Below are 21,346 nucleotides of genomic sequence, written 5' to 3'. Positions count from 1 at the left end.
GCGGTTAGCACTGCAGTCTTTTCTAGCTTTTCTTTGCAGTCTTACGCGCTAACTAGCTCCCCCATGAGGTTCTCGGAAATAATGCAGCAAGGTCCAATGCATTGAAGATTAAGGATGAGTGCTTCTGAAAAAGTAGTTCGGGCTTCACTTCGCGGTGGCTGATACAAAACAGCTGGCAAGCGGTGGTGGCCTGCAATATAGGGAAGAGGTGCAGCATCTTCGCCGTCTCTCAGAGGAGCATATTCTGTAGTTCCCAAAATTATTGAACAACTCTTCACGCTTGGCGAGGCACGAAAAGGACTCCACCGCGCTCACGGTCCTCGCCCAAACGGGGAACGCCTTGAGAGTCAAGTGTTGCGTGTCTATTCCGTTACAAGAAGTGCAAAGTCACTAAGTGGTGTCTTCCGGTAATTGGCTAGCCAAGAACTACCCTTACAATTACTGCTAACTAATTTTGAAGTGTAAGAAGGCCTGCAACTGGTCACAGGGCTTGCTCCCGGTGCCCTTCTCGCGGGTATGACACCAGCGGAGAACTCGCAACTTTTCACACTTACATGCCCCCAGTTACCCTTTTTCAGGTATTCTATGCTTTCTAGATCTTTCTACGTATTCTGCACCACTCTAGTAGCTAACGAAGGGCGTTAGCACGGGCGCGTGCACCTGCAGGTCAAATTGCCAATCCCGATAAAGTTTATATTTATAGATATCATTTTTCCTTATTTTTCCTTCGAAGTAATCTATACTGTGGACAGATTCGCGCTATGTGTTTCTATACTACGAAGCCAAATTCAATTTTGAGTAAAAGAAAGAGTTACATGCGTAGCAAAGTCTTCGCGAGCTCTATGTATTTGCATGGAGCTCATGCCAATAGACTAGCAATTAGGTATGTCCGTGAAGTAGTTCTCTGCTTCTAAATAACAACATTAATTTCGATTTGAAAGTATATCAAGTGGAGAGATTTATTCTCAGCCTAATGGTACAACACTAATGATCTGCTTGTGCTGGTCAGCTGCTTGCTATTGTATGAATGAGTATACAAGCTCCAAAACGGGCATTGTTTCGTGCATCTATCCAAGTCGATAGTAAAACAGTGCTGATCGTTGGTGGTGCACTCTGGGTGAGCTCTAGCACCGCACGCAAGATAACGTGTGGGGGGTGATGCATTTTCCATGACAACACTCGTGCGTCAGGTTTTAGGCATCGTTTGGTTCTGGAGTATCAACTGTGCTAGACATAATTTACCTCAGTTAAGTGATTTGCATCTTGTGGAAGAGAATGATAACAAGATGACAAACACTTCTTCATCACCGCCTCACCGTGCCTTTTGCCTGCCATGGTTCGTAACCCAAATGTATTCACAAATGTTATACCCCGTTACGACTGTACAAATGAGTCGGCTGCAAGGGCCAGCTGCATGGCTCAGTGTGAGGCGGAATCGTGGAAAGCCGGGCTGTCCCGATTGTGTCGGGGGAAAAATTCTGCCCGTCGACCTGAGGGCTTGTTCGGATACCGAAAGGAGCTCCTCTCCCACGTGTGAAAACTGGGACGAAGTGTATTTGGGTAAGGGTGTAAGTGATCAGGTGACTGCAGCATAAAAGTGATAATCCTGACAACGGATCTAATCCTTCGCAGCCAGCACGCGATGACGAGTCAACAATACGGTGACCCTCGGAAAACACGCGGACAAAGGATACCAAGGCAGACGGCTGGAATACAACTTCCCTTCTCACGTTGAAAGCTCGGATGTGTGATAAAGACAGTGAAACTAGCCGGGGCGATTCTACGGGCCACTCAAAAAAAGGCCTTAGCTGTGAGGCGGCTGTTAAAGCCATGGACAAGATGAAAACGAGGCTCCTTGAAGTGCACACAAAAGCTCGGGAGTCAATTAAAGTTTTGACGATCATAGGGATATTGTTGCCTGGTCTGATTGTGTATAAAGGACTGAACCCAATGCTCAGAGTGAACTGCAGACTCCAATATAGTGCGCAGCACTAGAATGTAGTCCAGAAATTGCCTTCACGGTCATATAATTCAGAATACGTAGATGGATATGACAAGCAGAATACATTAGAAGGATAGGTGGCTTAATATTCTCTCAATTAGTTCTGGTTTTCTCCGCAGGTGAGCCCAAGGTTTGGAGATGGCAGGAAGAAGTGAAGTAGAAGTGCGCAGCGCGCCCACGCAGCGGAGGTTAAGGAACTAAGAGATACAGATGCATTCCTTGGCATCTGGTTCCAGATTAATTTTATTTGCATCATTTTAGCGCTTAAATGGTGTTCCTAGTGTGTAATGATAAGCGTAAGCGGATGTACAAGAAATGGGAGACATGTTGGGGCAATGCTGACTCGTGACTCACCACAACTAGGTTTGGCAACAGTCACCGATTAACTACCACGTACGTCCTGAAGCCCCACTAGCACCTCAGTGTTATCAATTAGAATTCACAGTTTAATTAACCGTCTACACCAAAACTCCCTTGAGTTCCGCAATGCTTTTCATACAGCCCTAAACTACAACTTCAGATGTATTGCTGTGTCCACTCAGTGGATCGGCGTTATGCCTGTTATTGCTGCACGCACAAGTGCATCATCATCTGTGCTTCGTCAGTCACATTCATCTCCTGCAGCGTTTACGCTCATTTGCTTTAATGTACGAAGCGCACTCAGTGCGAATTGCTCCCAAGGGTCCATTGTTCGCACGCAGCAGTCAGCATAGCCGAAGATTGAAGCGCGCTCGAGCGTAATGGCCCGTTGCGCCACGCTTAGAATATGCCTGTCCTGTTGGGGCACTCGCCCCGTGACTCCGTACCCTACAGTTACAGCACGCCATTTTCGCTTTTTCGCGTTGTTGCGCCCGTCATAGTATTTCACGCTGCATAGCTATGAGGCTATCCCGACAGCTCATGTTCCTGAAAACAATAGCTTCATCCTTATGCCAGCCAAACTCCACAATCTTTGTTAGTTGCGGCTCTGCGCCAGCACGCCTGTGGCCTTTTCTCACGCTAAAACTTCACTAATCCTTCCCATGCAGTTGCTGTAGAAATTAAGGAACAGTAGAATTCCATGCATTCCCTACGGAAAAAAAGCTGAGCCTCGTTCCACCAGAGCGACAAACTTGGGATCATACTTGTCTCGATTACCCCTTAATGAATCTTGGACAGCTCTTAAAGCCTCCTTTTCCTGGGTGTGGAAAAAAATCTACCCAGTATATGTGTCTTTTCCAGCTCCAAGTACCCGTATACGTGTAGTTTATTCCAAGTGTATCCAATGAGGTAGGCTCTGAACTGTTAGCAGTTCTCTCAGCTCAAACCCTTATTTGCTCTTGTCCAATGCCATGTTGACACAACGGATTTCTCCCAGTTTTAGAAAGCTTTTCGTTGAGTCGCCATTCAAAGATTACTGATGCTTTGCGTAGGCTTCCTCCGGCTACTGTAGCTTCAGTATCTCACACAAGTGTTCCCCACCAGATGGGGGATGAGCTGTATTGCGTCGATGGCTATGTCATGGTCCGCCGGCATTCGTGTAGCTACAGGATCATTACACCATCACCGTCACCGGCGATTTTATATGTTCGCACCAAGCATGCACGTTTTGTGCTGCCTAGCTGTGTGTGCATACGACTTATCAGTTGTGTGAAAGCATGATCTGCACAGGCGATATCGGAGGCCTACTGAGATTTCTGAGTACTTTAATGCCGCTGAAAACGAAGAAATTCCAAGGCATACTTTAGCAGTTGTAGCGCTCAACGAATCCTAGCAATGAATTGCTACAGAGCCCATTGCAGACTGTGCTCAGTTGCAATCCTCTTTTCGTAACTGCAAAGGTGAACCCTGTTGCTGTGCCTGACTCGTTTAGAAGCGGTATGGCACTGTCTTTCAGTAGAGTACTGGTTACTTTGTTGAAACACTTGGCAGTGCTACCTTGCTCAATACTACTACCACGCACTGCATTTTGTTCCTAATCGAGACACCGAAGGCACGTATTTTAATTCTGGGTACAGTGTGATTTATACTAATACTGTGTTATGTAGCTCGATGAAAGTGTAAAGGTTAGTGCACCAATGTTTATTACTGTCACAGAATGCCTATTGCTTTAGAAGATTCAGTCAGATTAATGCATTTTCAAGGCACTGGGTGCAGACCTGAAAAGCTTGAGCTACTCCTTCCACACTTTTCCAAAAAAGTAGCATTCACACATACCTACTCATCAAACACGTTCACTGTCATTTTACACCATGATATTTCAGGACCTCCATCGGCAGCATACAGCGTGAATCGTACCGCTAGACTCAGACAGGGTCATTTCAATTTGTGTATTCTTTCGTCATACTTCTACAATGAATATTCAGGTCATCATTAGATCAGGCCCCCCAATCCCTGTAGTCGCCATTTAGCTTAACAGTGGGAGCTGTGCATTAAACATCTGAGAGCGGCCTACAGAGCAGGCATGGTTTTAAGTTAATGGACTTATTATCTGTACGACGAATCGCTTCTCCTCAGGCCACTACTATACAAATGCCTTCTGTTGCTCTTGGTTCCGAGGTTCTATACAAATGCCTTCTGTTGCTCTTGGTTCCGAGGTTCTTCCCTTTGCACTTGACCATTCTTTTTTGCTTGGCTCTTGAGAGCAGCTGAAGAGTTGTCTGCCGTTGTTGGCAGAACCTGTTGGCTCAGCTGCAGCATCAGAGCAAGCAAGTGGAGAGCCCACTGCAGAAACCCATGTTTCTTGAAAACAGAAGCGCAGAACCGCAAGGCTACAGAGCGAGACTCCAGAGTCGTCTACTTTCACCGAAGGTGTTTTGAACTACTAATTGCACAAAGGGCAGCAGAGGTTTCTAGCAGACGGAAGGCTAATGGGAAGCACCAAGAATTAAAGGTTGTCGCTGCAGCCTTATCATGTAGTTTGAGCTCTGCAATGGTGCGTGCCCGTATTCGATAACTACTGAGAACATTGCATATTTGCACACTAGAGCCTTGGCAAAAGCATAATAGAGATCTCAGTTTACACTATTTTGTAAAAGTGTGACTTCTGCAGACATGTGAGTCTTCCGCAGCTTCAACATTCCCAGCTTCAACGGACTTGCACATGTGGCGAGCGCACGAAGTTAAATCTGGGGAGAGGCGCCCAGTTAGGCCAACCAGCGCTTTAGTAATAAAATTGAATTATAAATTATGTTGTAGCCATTGGAGTGCGAATTCGAATTTTATTGTCTTGGCTGACAAGGCATGTTGCAGTAGTGGTCTTCCAACTGGTCCATTCCGCTTGTATGAACCACAGTCCTGCTACTCCCGAGAGATATGTATGGGAGGCAAATACATCAAATTAATAGAGATGAGCAGCAATATTCCACCCAGGCTGGTGGCGGGCAAGAAATAACGACGGAAGATTGAATACCAAAGCAGCATTGTCAATGCCCACCATGAACTGCCGTTGGGCGACAAGGCTGCGGCTGCATGTCACACCGCAGAGCCCCTTGAAAAAACAGACTAGGGCCCTTCAAAAAGTATCAAACAAACTTGCAAAGGTTGTTCGCCTTGTCACTTAGTGTGGGGGTTCATTTTCGACGTATTGACTGCAAGTACCAAACAGAAGGTGCTCTAGCCTGCGTCCCTCCGCACGTCCTCGTGTCTTAATGGCATTTTGGAATACATTACTGCTTTTTATTGCAGTTGATTGGTAAGGAAAGTGTTTTTATGTCGTGTTCAAAGCCATTTGTTCCTCTCCGTTGCGTTGCCCGTGACCCCCGGTGCTCAAGTCACTCTACGGCTCAAGATCTTCTACTCTTTTTCCCTCATCACATTGTGCTATCTTCTATAAGCCAGCTTAACCTTTCTGTTCATTCATAGAAAGGTGGGCAGGTAGCTGTATGCGATCCGGAATATAGCAGCGCCATGGCGGCTAGCTTTCGCTACCGTAACATGTTGCGCAGCGGATGATTCCGTCAACAGCATTTCATAAATTATCAGAAGATAGCCAGACTTGTTGCTAGGCCTGCCACGCCGAATCTCCGGAGGCCGACACAAGCGATTGAGTGCACTTCGAGCCCTCCATAGTGGACTTCTTCAGAGGCAAGGGAACAGACAAGTATTGAAACCACTGGCCAGGTATTAAAGCCGCCAGCGAGCTTTCGGTGCCTTTTCTGCTGATGCTAAGGAGAACTCCACAAACACTTTGGAGGGTCAGGGGGTCAAGGTGAATCGGGAGCATTAGCCAACAGTTAATGGTGCAGCCGATGCCACCAGGTTTTCACTGCTTTGATGACACCGCGACTGGCAGCTATTCATCAAGAAACTCATCGCCAGGGGGCAGAGAATCGCAGCTACCAACTGCAGATACGAATGCGGAGAAGGGACAAACAGTAGAGTTAGCAGAGGCAGGATCACAAGTGTCAAGACCATCACCATCGTCAGCAGCAGCAAAGCCAAATATACAGACGGCAGAGCATCCAGTAAAGGCAGAAAAATACGCACATATGTCAAGATCGAGGGATACAACAGCTTCACAGGCAGAAGTAGCGTCGGAGTCAGGAGAAACAGGAACGGCAAAGAACCTAGTGAGTGATACAGGCGTTCATTCGTTGTCATGTTTGCCTGGCACTTGCGAAATCTGCCGGGCTCCTACTTCGCATTTGCCTTTTAATGGGGAACTCCCCTGGCTGCCTCTAGACCCAGAAAAGCGTGTACATCTAAGGCTGCTTTGGGGCTTTTACACTTCTTCTCTCCCTATCAGCTGCAGTGCAATGCAGGATGCTCTCATTCAGGGGGATTTATCTGCACTGAGAGCGGAAGCAGCTCTTCTGTCGATCATCTCAAGAGCGCTGGGGTTCACTTGTCTTTCGCTATCTGCTAAGAGAGTGGCAGAGATATGTGACATGAGAGATACTGGCAGCCTCAATCCTGCATGGGGACCTCACCATCCGGTGGGCGCGGAAGAATGCTGCGAAATTCACAGCCACCCTGCGCAGCCGACGCAGCAGTTGCTGCAGCGGCAACAGCCGCAGCAACAGGAGCAGCTGGATGCACCTCAACGACGAGACTTCAGCGCCAGCAGCAACACTAGCTGCAATTCATTGCCTAGAAAACTGGAACCATTTGATGAGGGCTCTTCTTGCGGCTTTCAAAGAACATTTGGCCCTATTGGAGCTGTGCACGACAACGGAACAGAAAGAGACGCAGGGGCACAAACAGAAGCTGAAACTGTAGTAGGGGCGCCACCTGCGGATATAATACATGCAATAGGGCCAGAAGCTACGAAATTTTTCCTCCATGGAAAGGAATGCAACAAGCAAGGGCTTCCCAGTCGTGGCGCTGCTGCGGCACTGCTGCCGCGGCAGGGCCTCCAGGGCCGGCACATGCAACAGAAGCACGCAAAACATCAGCGGCACCAACAAATGGAACGAAAACTGTTGGAGCAGCACGACGCGGGGTATCACAGACAAGCTCAAAAGCAGCAGCAAGGCCCCCTCACTGGAGAGCAACAGCCCAGTGGACGGCAGCAACACCAGCAGATTCGTTATCCTCGTAATCAAAAACCATCTACACAGCAGAAGCAGCTGCAGCACCACCGAAATAATATGCAGCTCGCTGGGATGGGCAACTGTAAAGACACACTTTGTAAAGCTGTTGCTGTCTGTTTCTTGGAGGTTCATGCGGCAAAGTCCAGACTGGATCCCCTTTTCCAGGAAAACATGCACGTCAGCGAGGCCACTTCCTCTTACGATGAAGCAGCTCTGAGATCACCTTCCAGTCCAACAGCCCAAGATAATGATTTAAAAGTGCCATGGAGTCTCCCGCGAGATCTTTTAACGGTAGAATCACGGCCACGAACAGTATTGGCAGCAGCAGCAAGTCGAATTGATGCGAAGATAACGGTGAATACACTGCCGCCTTCCCCGATAACAGTAGTACAAACAGCGTCGAAGAAAGTTTTGAAGTTTGTTCGTGCTTGGAGTGGTGCCACTGCGCATACTGCTGCTTCCGTTGCCACTTGCGGCACAGCTATCACTACAGCAATATGGCGGCAATTTTCACCTTCTTCGGGCATTTGGAGCTGGCTAGTTCGGACCCCTTTACGTCTTTTTTCTGAAGTCAGTGGGGCAGGTGTCTCTCCACTTGTGGCAACTGTTGAAGCAAAATCTGCTGCAGCAGCACAGGGAAGCTGCAAAGGCGCCTTCCAGAGAGCCGTCGTACTGCTGAATCAGCGGTGTGGGAGCCCCGCAATATCATATGGCCCTCTCAAGGGAAACTCCTGGCTCAGCAACTTTCTCCTTCCTGGTGAGCCGAAGCTGATAAAGCATTTGCTGCACGGAGTGCTGGGAAAAGCGGAGGGAGCAGCTAGGCGTAAAGGGGCTTCTTTGCTCAGCCTTGTAAAGCGACTGCTGCTTCCTGTCGGTGCAACGCTGCAGACAGTGCACAAACTTTTGGAAATTGCTATTCTTTGGAAGGCATCAGGATTTGGAGGAATCCAGCTGCCTGGATTCTCAGTTCTGTGGTCGGGCACAAGTCCTGAATTTAACAGGAACTGCACTGACAACAGCTGCAGCCAAGTCGATGAGTGGGGCGGGAATTCAAGAACCTGCAACCTTAGCTCCTGGGTAAACAGTGAAGGGCTGAGGCAGAAGAATGCATCGTCAACATGGCACTGGTCTTCCTTGGGAAATATCCCAGATATGTGCTCGTATCACAATCTCTTAAACTCTCATTTGTCTGATTGGTCGCTGCCCTTCGCACAATTGAAGCAGCAACAACAGCAGCACGTTGCTGACCTGCAACTACCGCATCAAACGATGCAGGTAGGGCAGTTTTGTCGCTTTGTCGGCGAGATGACACCGATCTCGTCCACTGCTGTGTCCTTCCATACACCTGTTGCATACCCAGAAGTCTTGACGGACTCGAGGACCAGCAGAAGCGTAGCGGAGAAAGATGGCAGTTCTACAGCAGTCGCGAGTGGCCCACGGAGGAACATTCCGTTCGGAAGGAATTCACAAACTAGCGCAGCAAAGAAAGTAGCGGTGGCTGGCGCTGCTGCTGCTGCTGCCACCGCTTCATGGGGCGCCGCTGCTTCATCGCCCCGACTGATGACTTGCTGCCAGCCTCAGCGTCACGTCTCATTTCAGACGAGTTAGGGCACTTATTCAGCTGCATCTTTGTAGAGACCAATCTGGAGTATTACTGGTCTCGCCGGTACTGCCAGGACAGAAGGCAGGAGAAGCTCCAGGAGATCACCTTTCCCTGGAATCGCTTAGTGTAGCTGCATGAATCCAACCCCAGGAGATTACTCGAGCTTCTAATGCCGAGTGCCCTTGGAAAAGGTGACGAAATATGTGTGTTGCAGGGGTTGTAGCAGCTTAAAGTTGCAGGGGAAGTGTCAGCACCTGCTAACAGCTCTACGCGGCAGGTGGAGTAATGTGAGGAAGCCCAGGTCCCCGTTAACCTCTGCGCAGTGGCCACTGGACTTTTCGACTATATTTCCGCTGCACAGTCATCTTCTCAGAGTTGCTTTTGACGCATAAGCCTTCCAGGATTCTCATGACCGTACAGCCCATTTGCCCTAGTGTCACCCATTTCAAAATTTCCGTACAGTTTGGGCGGTTTATGGGTTTACAGTTATAGTGCACCTTTTCTCTGCCTATGCGCAAGCTGCAATTGCTCAAGTGTTTTGTTGAAATGACAATGGAAGGAGTGCCAAGCTAAATTCAGGTGAGGCCACACCAGCTGCAGTTTCAAGCCCACCGTAAACGTGAACACAGGAGCATTTGTTCTTGTTATTTCCAGCCCATATATGGTTGGAGCACGGTGAATGGTTGCACAAGATTTCTAAATTCTTACTGGCAAGGACACAACGCTGCAGAAGGATGTTGCTAACATATTTTCTGGTGTTCTGGAGGTAAGTGGCACGGGAAAGCTGCCCTTGGAAGAGTTCTGTGTTATTTAAGCTTTCGCAGCATTTTTTGTATCGAAATCGAATGCGGGTCGGTTGAATGGATCATCAAGCATTCTGAATTGCCGCAGCTGCGCTCTGCCGTTTGTGGGGAATGCGCTTAACTGTTACCGCATATCCCGTAGGGGCTGTAAGCGACAGCTTGGAACAGCCATGTTTTTGAGGCCAGTGTGCACCAAAGCTAGTTTGAATTGGTGCTTGTGATGCTTCAAGCGTATTGCGCTTGGTGGTCGCAGCCTGGAGCCAGCATCGCAGGCGCAAGGCCATTTACCTGCGCGCGCTGTTGGTAGGCTCTCACGTGCCCACACGCAAATCACTGTAAATATTGACACGGGGAGGAGCAGTCAAATTTCTGCTTAAGAAGGCCTTTTTGTGCTGAACAACTAAGAGGAGCCTCCCTGAGGCAGCGCCTACGGCAATGTGCAGTAGTTCATAGAGTGCGTTTCACATCTAGATCTGGTCGTAGACGAAGTTGATACCTTGTTGACAACAAAGGAGCTCATTAGATTCAGAAGAATAATCTGTATGCCTTCGCCGAGTCTAAGTTGTGAGCACCCAAACGCGGTCGTCCAAGAGACGTGACCTCAGTCCAGCCCCTCTACCAGGGTCACTTCCCGTACTCGGCTCCTCACTGGTCGCGTGGCCCTTCCACGCTTTCCATCAAACTCATGGCAGAAGAAAACTACGAATATTTGAATTAGTGCATTCTTTTCGCTCAGCCGTGAAGATGCTGCGCAGAGGCTCGGGGGGGCTCCTATCGCTGGGTTCTTGGCAAGCCCCACGCTTTTACGTTTATGAGGCAGGAGAATTGACTGGAGCTCCTAAGGCTTTGTTGTACATCAAAGAGTCAGCATGGGGCCCCTCTGCAACCCAGGTAGGTCCGGCACCCGTCTTCTTGGGGAAGTACCTTGAGCTTCAGGCGACCCAAGCCAACCAATTCCCGCTGCGAGGACGCAAGACAATCGAACTTGGGTCGGGTTAGTTAGGCGCCAGCCCCCTATTAGTGTTTTGCACTAGACGAGCTTGTGACACTGGATACAAAAGCTCAAGTAGTGTAGACTCTCCCAGGGGGAGTTGCACGGCGATTCACGACAGCGGAAGCCTTAACGACGGGGAAAGTATCTGATGAGTTTTCAGGCTGTGGGCTCGTATCCATGGTGGCGGCCTTGCTGGGGGCTAAAGCGCATGCCTGCGACGAAGACGGCCCCACCTTGACTCTCCTTCAACACAACATTTCCACTTTCAACTCAGAGTTCACAAAGTGCCACCCGGTACGCCGCACTGGGCAGTGGGCACGTCCTGACGGTTACAGCAGCTGCTGGTAGCAGTAGCTAACGATCCTGTGCCGTATACAGCCGGAATGTCGGCTGAAGCACGTGAGCACGCATCCGTGTTGCACCCGATGGCTCCCCTGTTGCTGCTGCAGATTCGCACTTTTAGCTTCTCTGCTCTTGAGAACACAAAAGAGACTTTTGACTTGATATTTGTAACGGACCTCCTGAACAACCCCAGCTCGCGTATCCGGACGCTAAAGTCTCTTCTAAGTCTTCTCAACCGACAAACGGTTAGCTCCAGGGCAAACAAAACATGAGCAGAAGCACTGAGCGTGTTGCACGCATGCACAAGATAGCTACTCCATAGGAAAACGCCCAGACTTTTTCGTCTGTCTATTACCTACTAATTGGGCCTATCCCCTACACCGATCTGCGCACAACCCACCAGAGGTAAACTGCTGCCCTTGTCTCCTGGAAAATCAGGAATGCATCTTTGTTCACTCTTGGCGTAGCCCTGAAGCAGAGAAAACCTTCTTTGAGGAGCTCGGAAAGTGTTTGCTAATCAGCCGGCTTGACAGCCAAGAAAATATCCAAAAGAGATGCTCGCAGGGGCTCAACTGCTCTATCGCGGACAGTGCCAGGGACATTTCAGAGGCTACTGACCAGGTTAAACCCCCTACAAGATGATCACGAGACTCTTGGCAATTAACTTTGCGCACTAATGTCGCAGCAGTATATTTTAGGTGCTAATTGGCATATCATAGTTTCAACAGATCGAGAGTGCGCACTTGCACCGTGTCAGAGAAAGCGACAGACGAACAGACTGATGTAGCTCGGCCTACTGCCTCTCCACAGGATGGGTCAATTGATATTTTCTCCGTGAAGCCTCACGAAGACGTCAGCGAGGATGTTTGGAGGTCTGAGATGAAAGCGTTACTGCAACTATTGATGCAAGAAGCCACGCAAAGAGGTAAGAAAGTGGAAAGAATGGTGCAGAAGAATGAAGCGAATTCTGGCAAGTTGTGCTCGTACATCTATAACTTCTTGAACAAGCCTCTCCGGCCCTTCGATTAGTGAGCGCTACGCATGAGAGGCTTTCCAATGGTTCTTATTTAGGTTTCCAAGAGTTTAATCTTCCCCTGGGAAAGGAGGGGGCTGCGGCAGCAGCACCAGCAACAGCCGTAGAAAACGTCGCAGAGCTCTCTTCAGAGCAGAAAAACGCAGAGAGAAGTATTGCATCCTTCAGCAGCTGCAGCACTCTTTCTAGTTTCCAGGATGCTGCCCACCAACTTACACACAGCGCACGTTCGTCCGGCATTCCCGCCTCGGCTGAGAAAGGAACTGCTATACTTGGTCGTAAAGAGACAAGCGAGCGCCCCAGCTCACATCTGACTAGAAGCTTGGGCTCTGCAACAGCAGCAGCCATTCCAATTCAACATGCGACGGCACGGCAACCTGCACCCAAACGTAACACACCGCAACCAATACTGCAACAGCAGCAAACGCCCTTCAAAAAATCCGAGGCAGCAGCAACTGCAGCGAAGGTATCAGCAAATGCTGCAAAAGCAGCAGCGGCAGCCATCTGTACGCTGGAGCCTGGTTCTCCAGCGGCAGGGCTGAGGCCGAAGCTGAACACAGCAGCAGTTGAAGCACGGACTCACGCTCAGCAGCATCTAGCTCCGATAGATCCCAACGCTAAGAAATCTGCTGCAAAGGGTTGTAGAAGCCCTTCGTCGCCAAGTCGATCACCGGCGGCCAGCGCCGCAGTTAGCGTTTCTCGAGACTCCCTTACCCAGAAGTCATTAACAGCACAAACCAGATTAGCAACAGCAAATTTGAATGCACGGCCCGAAAGCATTTCTCCAGGAAGCCCTGCTTTTAGAGCCTCCACTGCTGGGCCGAAGCCCGCAACAGAAACATCAGCAGTTCCAAAGCCAGCACCAACAAGTCCGCCAAAATACGCAGCACCGGGCAAAGTATCCCAGACAAAGGTATCGGAAGGCACAGCAGCACCAGTGAATCCTGTAACTGCCGCAGCATTGGACGCTACAAAAATATTAATGCCTAGAGTTCCGGCGGCAGCTAGGCCACAAACATCTCTAGCAGCTCCGCGGTCCACAAATTCCATGAAAAGCCTCCATTCTCGTAGCACTGTGACGGCCCCTGAGACCAGAGTACAGAGCTCTTCTAGTAAGAGCCCTGGGCCTGTTTCGTCTCCTCCACAGCAGAGAAGAGCAACAGCAGAAGGGAACAGACCTCCAACGGCCCCCCAAAAGCAAAAGCTTCCTACTGCTGCACCCCGACCGAAGAGCAATATCACGGAGGAAAGTGCATCCGTGAAGAAAACGCCAGCTGTAACAGCATCAGTACATTCGTCATCAGCCGCGAGAGAAACCGCCCTCAAGTCGGCACCGTCCACTTCCGTTGCCTCCAGGGCAAGTGGCTTGTCAACCATAGAGGCCTCCCAGGAGGCTGTGAACCTTGCCGACGTTCCTGCTGCCAGAGACACCCCAAACCGGGAACAAGCAACGGCAATAGGGAGTGCCAAAGAGATCCTAACTACTGTTGCTGTTGGCGGAGGTCTCTCAAAGCCTCCATTTGCAACAGCACCAGCAGCTTCACGTCCTAGTACGGCTGCGGGTGCGCCAGCGAACTCCACAATGTCTTTCGGCGGTAAAGGAGTGTCTCACGATATCCCCAGTCGGCAAACAGCTCGTGCGGAGAAGCCCGAGATATCACGGGATCATACACAACCAAACGGCGGCGCAACCTCAGGACGCCACCCCAGTGGAGCTGGGCCGCTGGGAGCCCGATTAGTGTCGCGCCTGTCAGGTATATTCAAGAGGTCGGGCAGCAAAAACATGAAAGCCAAATAAGAGGTCTCTCGGATATTAAAGTAAATCAACAGCTGCAGCACATCTTGCCCCGATAAAAAGCAAGTGCCCAAGGTAGCATGCAAACATTTTGTTTGGTCGCATGGATCGCTGTCTTTGGACACAAGGTCTTGACCATCATCACCTTTGTCCTGATTTGCTTTCGCGGTGGTTGATGCCAGGCTTCTACTTCTGAGTTTTTGCATGTCATATATGTCTTTGAAGTGCGCATATCAGTGAGGCGCCTGGAAATCGGTAGCGCAGGTGCCAAACTGCCCTTCGTTTTACGTCTCTGTGCCCTTTCTTATGCCCTTTCACATATCCATACAATAAAATGCGAAGATGCGTAGTGCGCCGAAACCTGGCTGCTGCTCATCTTGAGCTCCTTGTCTCGATAAAATGGAGCATAGGCTCATTGCTCCTTTGCTTCCCTACGCTTTTGCCACTGGGACTCTAATTTCTCTACGAACGAGAGGCCCAATAAGTCAAGCCGAAGAAATCAAACTAACCACCAGCAAAAAGCCACAAGCAATGTCGCAGGCCCTTCTTTCCAAACAGACCAGTAGCAGTACATGCTGTTTTTGCTATGGTGCTGCTCCATGAAGGTAGCTCGTGGATTTCGGCGGTTTCATTCTTTGAAAAGTCACTAAATAATCAGTCTTTTCATAAATGAGAGCACCAGAAACTCATCCGCAAGGAAGAGGATAGGGGTGTATGTACCTTGACCTTTTGCGCCGCATATTGCCCGTACTCTCTTCTCCCCTTTGTCCCACTTGTTGGTGGTGTGTCGGCTCCGGATTCAACCGGTGAGGGTTCCTCGAAGCAGCGAATGCCTCTCCCAGTCTGATTGTGCTATTTCCGATTTTGATGCCATTAAGCTGTAGCAGGCACTGCGTCGCATCTAGGGTTGAGCCAAACTCAAGAGTGCCGAAGCCCAAATGGCGACCTTCTGAGGCGAAAAAAAACAGATAAAATTGAAATATTCAGCAGCAATGTGGCAGGATGCGTTGAACAGTGAGGGCGGCATAGGGTCTCAACAACCAGAGTGGCAAGGAGCGAAGCAACGGAATGATGTGCAGACAACAGTAATGACCCACGCAAATCCCAAACACCTGGCATTTAGGTACTCTCGAAACATAAACAGTACATGTATATCCGCGTCAGTAATTTCAAGTTGTGATACGAGTTTGCACAACAGCGACTTTCGTCAAAAACATGTGGAGAGGTAAAGAGCTACGTAAACAAACAGCTGAATAGAATAAGGACATGGAAGGGGAGTTGTTGCTGTGGTGATGGGCCGACCTCTGTTCCTTGGCAGCCTCGCATAGACGGGGTGCTCCGTAATTGTTTGGAAGATGTTTTCAAGATCTGTGCCTGTGACTCTCAAGTCAATGCCACAAATGTAGAGAAAGCGGCTCCCCAACGGCCTGGTACGCCGCTCCTGAAGCTTCAAGTTCTCCTTCTCATAGTGCTTGTCTTGCTGCTGCCGCGCTTGCAGCGGCATGTGCTTTGAGTCTGTCGGTATGTCCCAAAGCCTCCTAAGCAGCGCAACTGAAGACTCTGGAGAATCCACTAAATGCTTCTGTTGCTGCTGCCGCAGCAGCGAAAGCCTGTCTCGCAACAGCAGCACCCGTCTGTTGTTCCTGGTACCGCTGTGCTTTTTCAGGAGCTGCTTAGCCTGCCTATAAAGCAGCAGGGGCCCGGGAAGCGGGCCCCCTGGAGAAGGCTCCTTTGCCCTTTTCCGCTGAGAGTGAACCTCTCCTTCTGCAGGAAATGGCAGCATCGGCAGATTCAGGTATTTCTCGAGGTCTCCCTCTCGCTGGAGCAGCAGCCGCTGCCGAGATAACTCAAGTACGTGGCTGCTGCCGCTGTCTCTGGACAAGCGACGCACACGCAGGCGCGGGTGTAGCCTGAAGCGACCTCGGGAGAAAAGACAGCTGCTGCTGTTGTTGCTGCTGTTGCCACCGATGGGTGTATGCAGAGCTTGCGGCAGCAGGCTTGTGAAGGCAAGGCAAGTTGGTTGGGCTCTTGTGAAGCATGTACGCGAGTAAGCGGTGCAGTTGCAAACTTGAAGGGAGGATGCTTCCGTATAAGGCATCTGCAGCAAAAGTACATGAAAAGAGGACGAGAGTAACAGCAGAGCAGGCCCCCAGAGCAGCAACAGCTGCTGCAGCAGCGGCTGCTGTGCTATCATCTGGCCATCGGGGATCTCCCCTTAGGACAAACGAAAAATATTAAAAATACTGCAGCATACTGCTGCAGCTATTCTTGCTGCTGCTACTGCGGTTCCTGCAGTTGCCGCTGCTGCTGTTCCTGGTACGATACTCCGGTGTCTTGGCGTCCCTCGCTGAAAAGACTAGCTGTGCAGCAACTAAACGTGAAATATTTCATGCTGCCTTCCGTATTCCATCTTGCATGCGTCTTGAAAGCCTTCGTAGGCTATAGGACCGCTCGCGATCCCAAACTGCTGATTGGGGCCACACCCGTTGAATGAGATCAACATCGAGGCGGTAAGGCCTCCGACCCGTCCATTCATACGACGATCTTCACTACATTATCGCATTGAGAAACATGTTTTCGAACTCATATGGATGTGCGAAAGGTGCAGCTTATGCGACAGAATAAGCAGGAAGGCCCCAATACACTGGGGCCCCTCGTCTTGGCAGGCCTTGTACTGTTGAAGAACTTCCCCAAGCATTTACATTACTAATTGTCATGCCTTAACTGTATAAAACGGCTTAATGACATATGTGCTGCGCAGTGTAGGGCCAGCTGTGGCACTGCAGTCAGCAAATATGCAATGAACGGCGCTGCGTTGCGCCGGATCCGGCAGCACAGAAAACTGCCTTGGCTGGCATTGTTGCTGTTTCTGCAGCTGCTTAGCGCAGCCAGTCCTTTTGCAGTGTACACTGTTCCCCATGCTCTTTGCATAGACAGCAAGGAAGCAGTAGGCTCCTCTGGGGTCGCTGCAGGGGCTTGCATCCTTCTGCCGCGGAAAAGCCCCCTACATCATGCACCAGAGAGTTGGTCAACACGCCGCATACCACAGTGTGGAACCTTCTCAGTAGACTTTGAGGATGCGGGTGCAGCACCCCTCAAGCACACTGTGGGGAAGACCTTCGCAACGGCATCACAGGCACAAGCATACACATCGACAGGCGCTAATGAAGTTCCGGGAGGGCCATCCGTTGCCACACCAGCAACAGCCGCTGCTGCAGATATTGAAAATGCGTTTTCAGAAGTTGTCGCTGCAGCAGAAGCAGTTCTATCGACCAACTTCACAAGCAGCAGTGAAAGCAGAAACGGTCAGGACGTTTCCGTTTCACCGTGGGCTGCTAGCACTTCTGAAGCCGTCGAGACGGCCCGTGCTTCGTTCTTAGCGAAGGTGGCGAATGCGTTTGGCCTGAAACGCATTAGTGATGCGAGCGGCGTGGTGTATGTACACCGCAGCGGCACCAGCAACGCAAAGCTGCTGGTTGACCGGCAGTTGCTGCTCCGGCTTAGAGGGGAGCAGCAAAAGGGTAGCTGGTCTCTCCACTTTTTAGGAACTGGGGCTATGCAAGCTTCGGTGGGTGCTACTCTATTCCAGCCTCTCCCCTCCTGGAGCGCCATGTGCAGCATTTCACCTCAGCTAGCGCTTTGGTCTCGCTGCAGTCTTATAAAGCCTCTGAAGTCCTAGTGTTGATAGGGGCAACTACGTGTGCGCAACCATGCTGCCGCTGCTTTCTCGTGCGTATCAAAGTTCATTCTAGCGCAAGGTGTCATTACCACTTTTGCTTTTCTCGGCTCAGGCGACTCGCGGAACTTCCTGTATCTTGTTTTCTCGCGGCGACGGTTCTGCTTGGCTCTTTGATTGCGGAGGAGGGCCTTCCCCTACTTACACTGCTTCTGTTTGTCGTAGGGACGCAACAATAGGAGCAGCAAGCGACGCAGTTGCAGAAGCAGATCAGAACAGCAGACTGAAGCACGCAGTGGCGCTTGCCGTTGCAACAGAGGCAATTACGAGGACGACACCTGCCGCTGCTGCTGCTTTGCAGCATCAGCACCAGCAGGAAACGCGGAAGGTTTGTGTTGCGTAATCTCCGACCGCTTCTCTGGGCTTGCTGCTACGTCTGCCTGAATTAGTAATAGCAGTGAATTCATACATAAAATTCCTGATAAGTGCAGCTTTTACGAATTGCTGAATGCCATTTCGCCTGTTTCGCTGCAGAGACGGATGGGAGTGGTGCAGCGAGTCTTCGTAACGCACCTTCACGGTGACCACTGCCTTGGCCTCCCTTCGTTCCTCTCTCAAATAGCCGAAAGCCCAGAGGAGTGAGAGCTTCATTTAAGCTGCCTAAGCTTTATGTTCTCTCTGTTCTCTTGTCTCATCTACACCTTCTGAGCGCCGTCTCGAACTCAACTTTTCGTTCGTCAAAGCAAGAGCAGCAGGCATTGTATTCATGAATGAATTTGCAGCATCTTGCTTCTGCAGGGGACCCAGGCATGTTGAGATCGTTGGGCCGGAGGGACTCCGCAGCCTCCTCCGTTGCATTTTGCATGTAGGGCTTATGCGAAATACCGAAAGTTAAGGCTTGAAAGCTAAAAGTTTGGGATCCGGCAACAAATGCTCTGCGTCAGCTGAAATTTCAAAACTTGTGCTGCTCGTTGATGTATTGGTTCGGCCCTGACTTTAGTGTTGCCACCTGCGGTCCAGCCACAGTACAGTGCATGTCTGAGATGTATGGGCTGTCGTACTGTGCTTCTTAGGGCACGGCTGCCAGGCGCCTTCCCTCTTTTTCAGTCGTTGAACTGCGTTGTGTACCCCACCTACACCATCGGCGATCTCGAGTGCTGCGTCTTCCCCCGTTGCCCCCGTGAGTTCATGTACTTTAACGGTGGCAGCGCCGCTGCAAGCGATAAAGACAAGCAGGCATCTAGACGCATGAACGCACTTGAATTTTGATTTTGCTCGGGGCCTGGGCGAGTTGTAACGCCAGCAGGCTCTTCAAGGATTGCAGTTGATGGTTTCGAGTGTTTACTTCGCCTCAATGTACCCGCTTTGTTAAAAGCCATCCACCGGTCTAGCAACTACTGGTCAAGATGCCGTAGCTGACGCGCAGTAGGCTGGCTGCCCGCTCTCTGTGTGAACGTATTTGAGCTTGCTCAGGGCTCCGTTCGAGATAAGTGGTAGAGGAGACATTGAGCCAAATGCCGACGGAAGTTATGTTGCATTTGAAGACTCGGAAATTGTCGTTACAGCTGCACCAATAAGAGTGAGTTAGCAACAGGCCGTAGTTAAAATAGAAGCCTTCAATAAAGAGCAGTTGCAGAGGGGTTCGAGGCAGTTCCACTTCAGCGCCTCTCGGCACGTTGGGAGTTGAGGGGATTCCTTAATGTCCGGTATAAGCAGCGCAAGTAGACGGTCTGGACCTGCATGTCACAGCAAGAGCAGCAGCTTGTAGAGAGGTGCACTTCGACAAGAGTTCGCCGGAATTAGGCGCTAAGGCAACCCTCCAGTGATGTTCTCTGGTGCCCTCTTTCAAATGCAGCACCTAGTACCATGTGTCGGTTATATTTTGACGGAAAAGATAAACCGCCATCGTCTTAGGGCGGACGTGATAGATCCTCTCATCGAAAAGAACTCACAGCATTTGAAAGACCCCAGCAGGTGGCCACAGCTCCGCGGTGAACCAAAGGCGGTGTACAGGGTAAGGATCTCTGTTTATTCAGTCATTGCTTTTAGGCTTCGCCATTAACGCCAACAATTTACCTCGCTTCATCTGCATACCTTATTTGCACGAGCATGCGGACGAAAGATGAATGCTTTGAGAATATTCGTTGGCATTGTCCGTGTAGTCAGGCGCATCATACGACCACCTTTTGCAGTTCTTGTTTTCTGCTTAATGTTTATTCCTCCCAATAGACGACTAGGACAATTTAGACGGCTGTTGCTCTCCGACTGTGTGCAGCTCTTGTCCGAACTGAAGGCGGGAGAGGTCTTCAGTTTCCCGGATGGGACTCAAGTTGGCCCGGCGGATATATTCCTGGGGGCTCCGCATCCAAGGAAGATCTGCTTTGCATTCGACACATGTGATGCATCTCGGCTGCTTCCGTTCGCTCAGGGCGCTGACATTCTTGTAAGCGCTACTGCTGCAGGTTGAGATGGTGCAGAAAGAACAATTGTTGCGGCTCTTGATCATTGCGCAAACTATCGCCGTTGTTTCAGGTGCATGAGGCCACAATGAGTGGGGTTAAAGGGACTTCAAGCAAGTGGGACCCCTGCACGGAGTCGCTCCAGCCGAAGCCACACCCCGGGCAAGGGGAGGGACATCTCAATGGACATGCTGAGGGCAAGGCCCTTAGCGCAAAAGACCTAATGGGCGCTCACGTGCAGACAGCCAGTCAAGCTGCCTTTGAGAGGGGGCACTCTTCCGCCGCCATGGCTGGCAGGTGAGGAACAGAGCTGCAGGCAGTCTAATAGAGCAAGCAGGAAACAATGTGACACTTGTACGCCTCGTGGGACGTTTACCAGAATGCAAAATGGTAGGATTCAGTCCAATGCTGTATTTAACGGGCTTTCCAAATGAGGGACACAAACATTGCACTTGCGCGCCAGTTCGTGATTGCCTTCTGTCTCCTGTTTCAGTTTCGCCTTCCGTGCCGGAGCTGCCCGCCTACTACTGACTCACTTTTCCCAGAGGTACCGTGGAGATCCCTTCCTTCGTAGTGTGCTGACAATGGAGCGCGTGGAGGAAGAGGCCAGGTGAGCGGAGTGTCTATTCCTTGTAGCCCGAATTCTCCTTCCGAGGAGACCCTATTACTAACGTCTTGCGATTCGTGTGAATTTGTGTCGATAGACACGAATGCGTCATGCTAGGTTTTCCGCTCAGCTTGGGTATGCATATAGATTGGTCTTTAGCTTAGTGTGAAATCGAGAGCTAAAACACGATGGCGTGTGTCTATTTCTCCAGGCAAGCCTATGATATAGAGCGGCAGCTCCAGGCTGCCGCACCACCGGCGTCCACGCTGAAGGTAACGGCTGCGTGGGACGGACTTGCGGTGGTGCTGCCTCAGCGTACGTATTCGCCTACAGAAGAGCACTGAGAGAATAGATATAGTGTGGCAGTAGCTGCTGCTGAGACTTGAGATTGCCCACTGCGGCTACAGCAAGGCGTCTACCAGCTGCGACTGCATGCAGTAGCCCGGGACCCAGAAGAAATGGGATTAACCGGCGCCCTTTTCCGTTCAGAAGCTGAGCATATTCAGTTGTGCCCATTTA

At 50.4% G+C, this 21,346-nt stretch overlaps 3 protein-coding genes across 3 annotated transcripts; 2 read left to right on the top strand and 1 right to left on the bottom strand.

Annotated features, from left to right (window-relative positions):
• Positions 1–6,219: 6,219 nt before the first annotated feature.
• On the top strand, positions 6,220–9,123 carry ENH_00025870 (hypothetical protein, conserved; the record flags this gene model as incomplete). Its single annotated transcript, XM_013579840.1, has 1 exon — positions 6,220–9,123. One exon carries the CDS (start codon positions 6,220–6,222, stop codon positions 9,121–9,123), a length of 2,904 nt encoding a protein of 967 aa, XP_013435294.1.
• A 5,648-nt stretch (positions 9,124–14,771) lies between these two features.
• Positions 14,772–16,279, bottom strand: ENH_00025860 (RNA recognition motif-containing protein, putative; the record flags this gene model as incomplete). Its single annotated transcript, XM_013579839.1, has 2 exons — positions 14,772–15,034; positions 15,388–16,279. The coding sequence occupies 2 exons, from the start codon at positions 16,277–16,279 to the stop codon at positions 14,772–14,774; spliced, it is 1,155 nt and encodes a 384-aa protein (XP_013435293.1).
• A 606-nt stretch (positions 16,280–16,885) lies between these two features.
• ENH_00025850 (hypothetical protein, conserved) lies at positions 16,886–21,171 on the top strand (the record flags this gene model as incomplete). The annotated part of the gene is made up of 11 exons (XM_013579838.1): positions 16,886–17,653; positions 17,877–18,149; positions 18,296–18,399; positions 18,560–18,626; positions 18,835–18,941; positions 19,235–19,340; positions 19,617–19,775; positions 20,037–20,204; positions 20,294–20,517; positions 20,714–20,830; positions 21,039–21,171. 11 exons carry the CDS (start codon positions 16,886–16,888, stop codon positions 21,169–21,171), a joined length of 2,226 nt encoding a protein of 741 aa, XP_013435292.1.
• Between the last annotated feature and the right edge of the window lie 175 nt (positions 21,172–21,346).

Source organism: Eimeria necatrix, genomic scaffold, assembly GCF_000499385.1.
Source record: "Eimeria necatrix Houghton genomic scaffold, Enh_scaff198, whole genome shotgun sequence".
Taxonomy (NCBI): domain Eukaryota; phylum Apicomplexa; class Conoidasida; order Eucoccidiorida; family Eimeriidae; genus Eimeria; species Eimeria necatrix.
The sequence above is the reverse complement of the archived record's forward strand: the minus strand, read 5'-3'. Positions and strand labels throughout refer to the sequence as shown.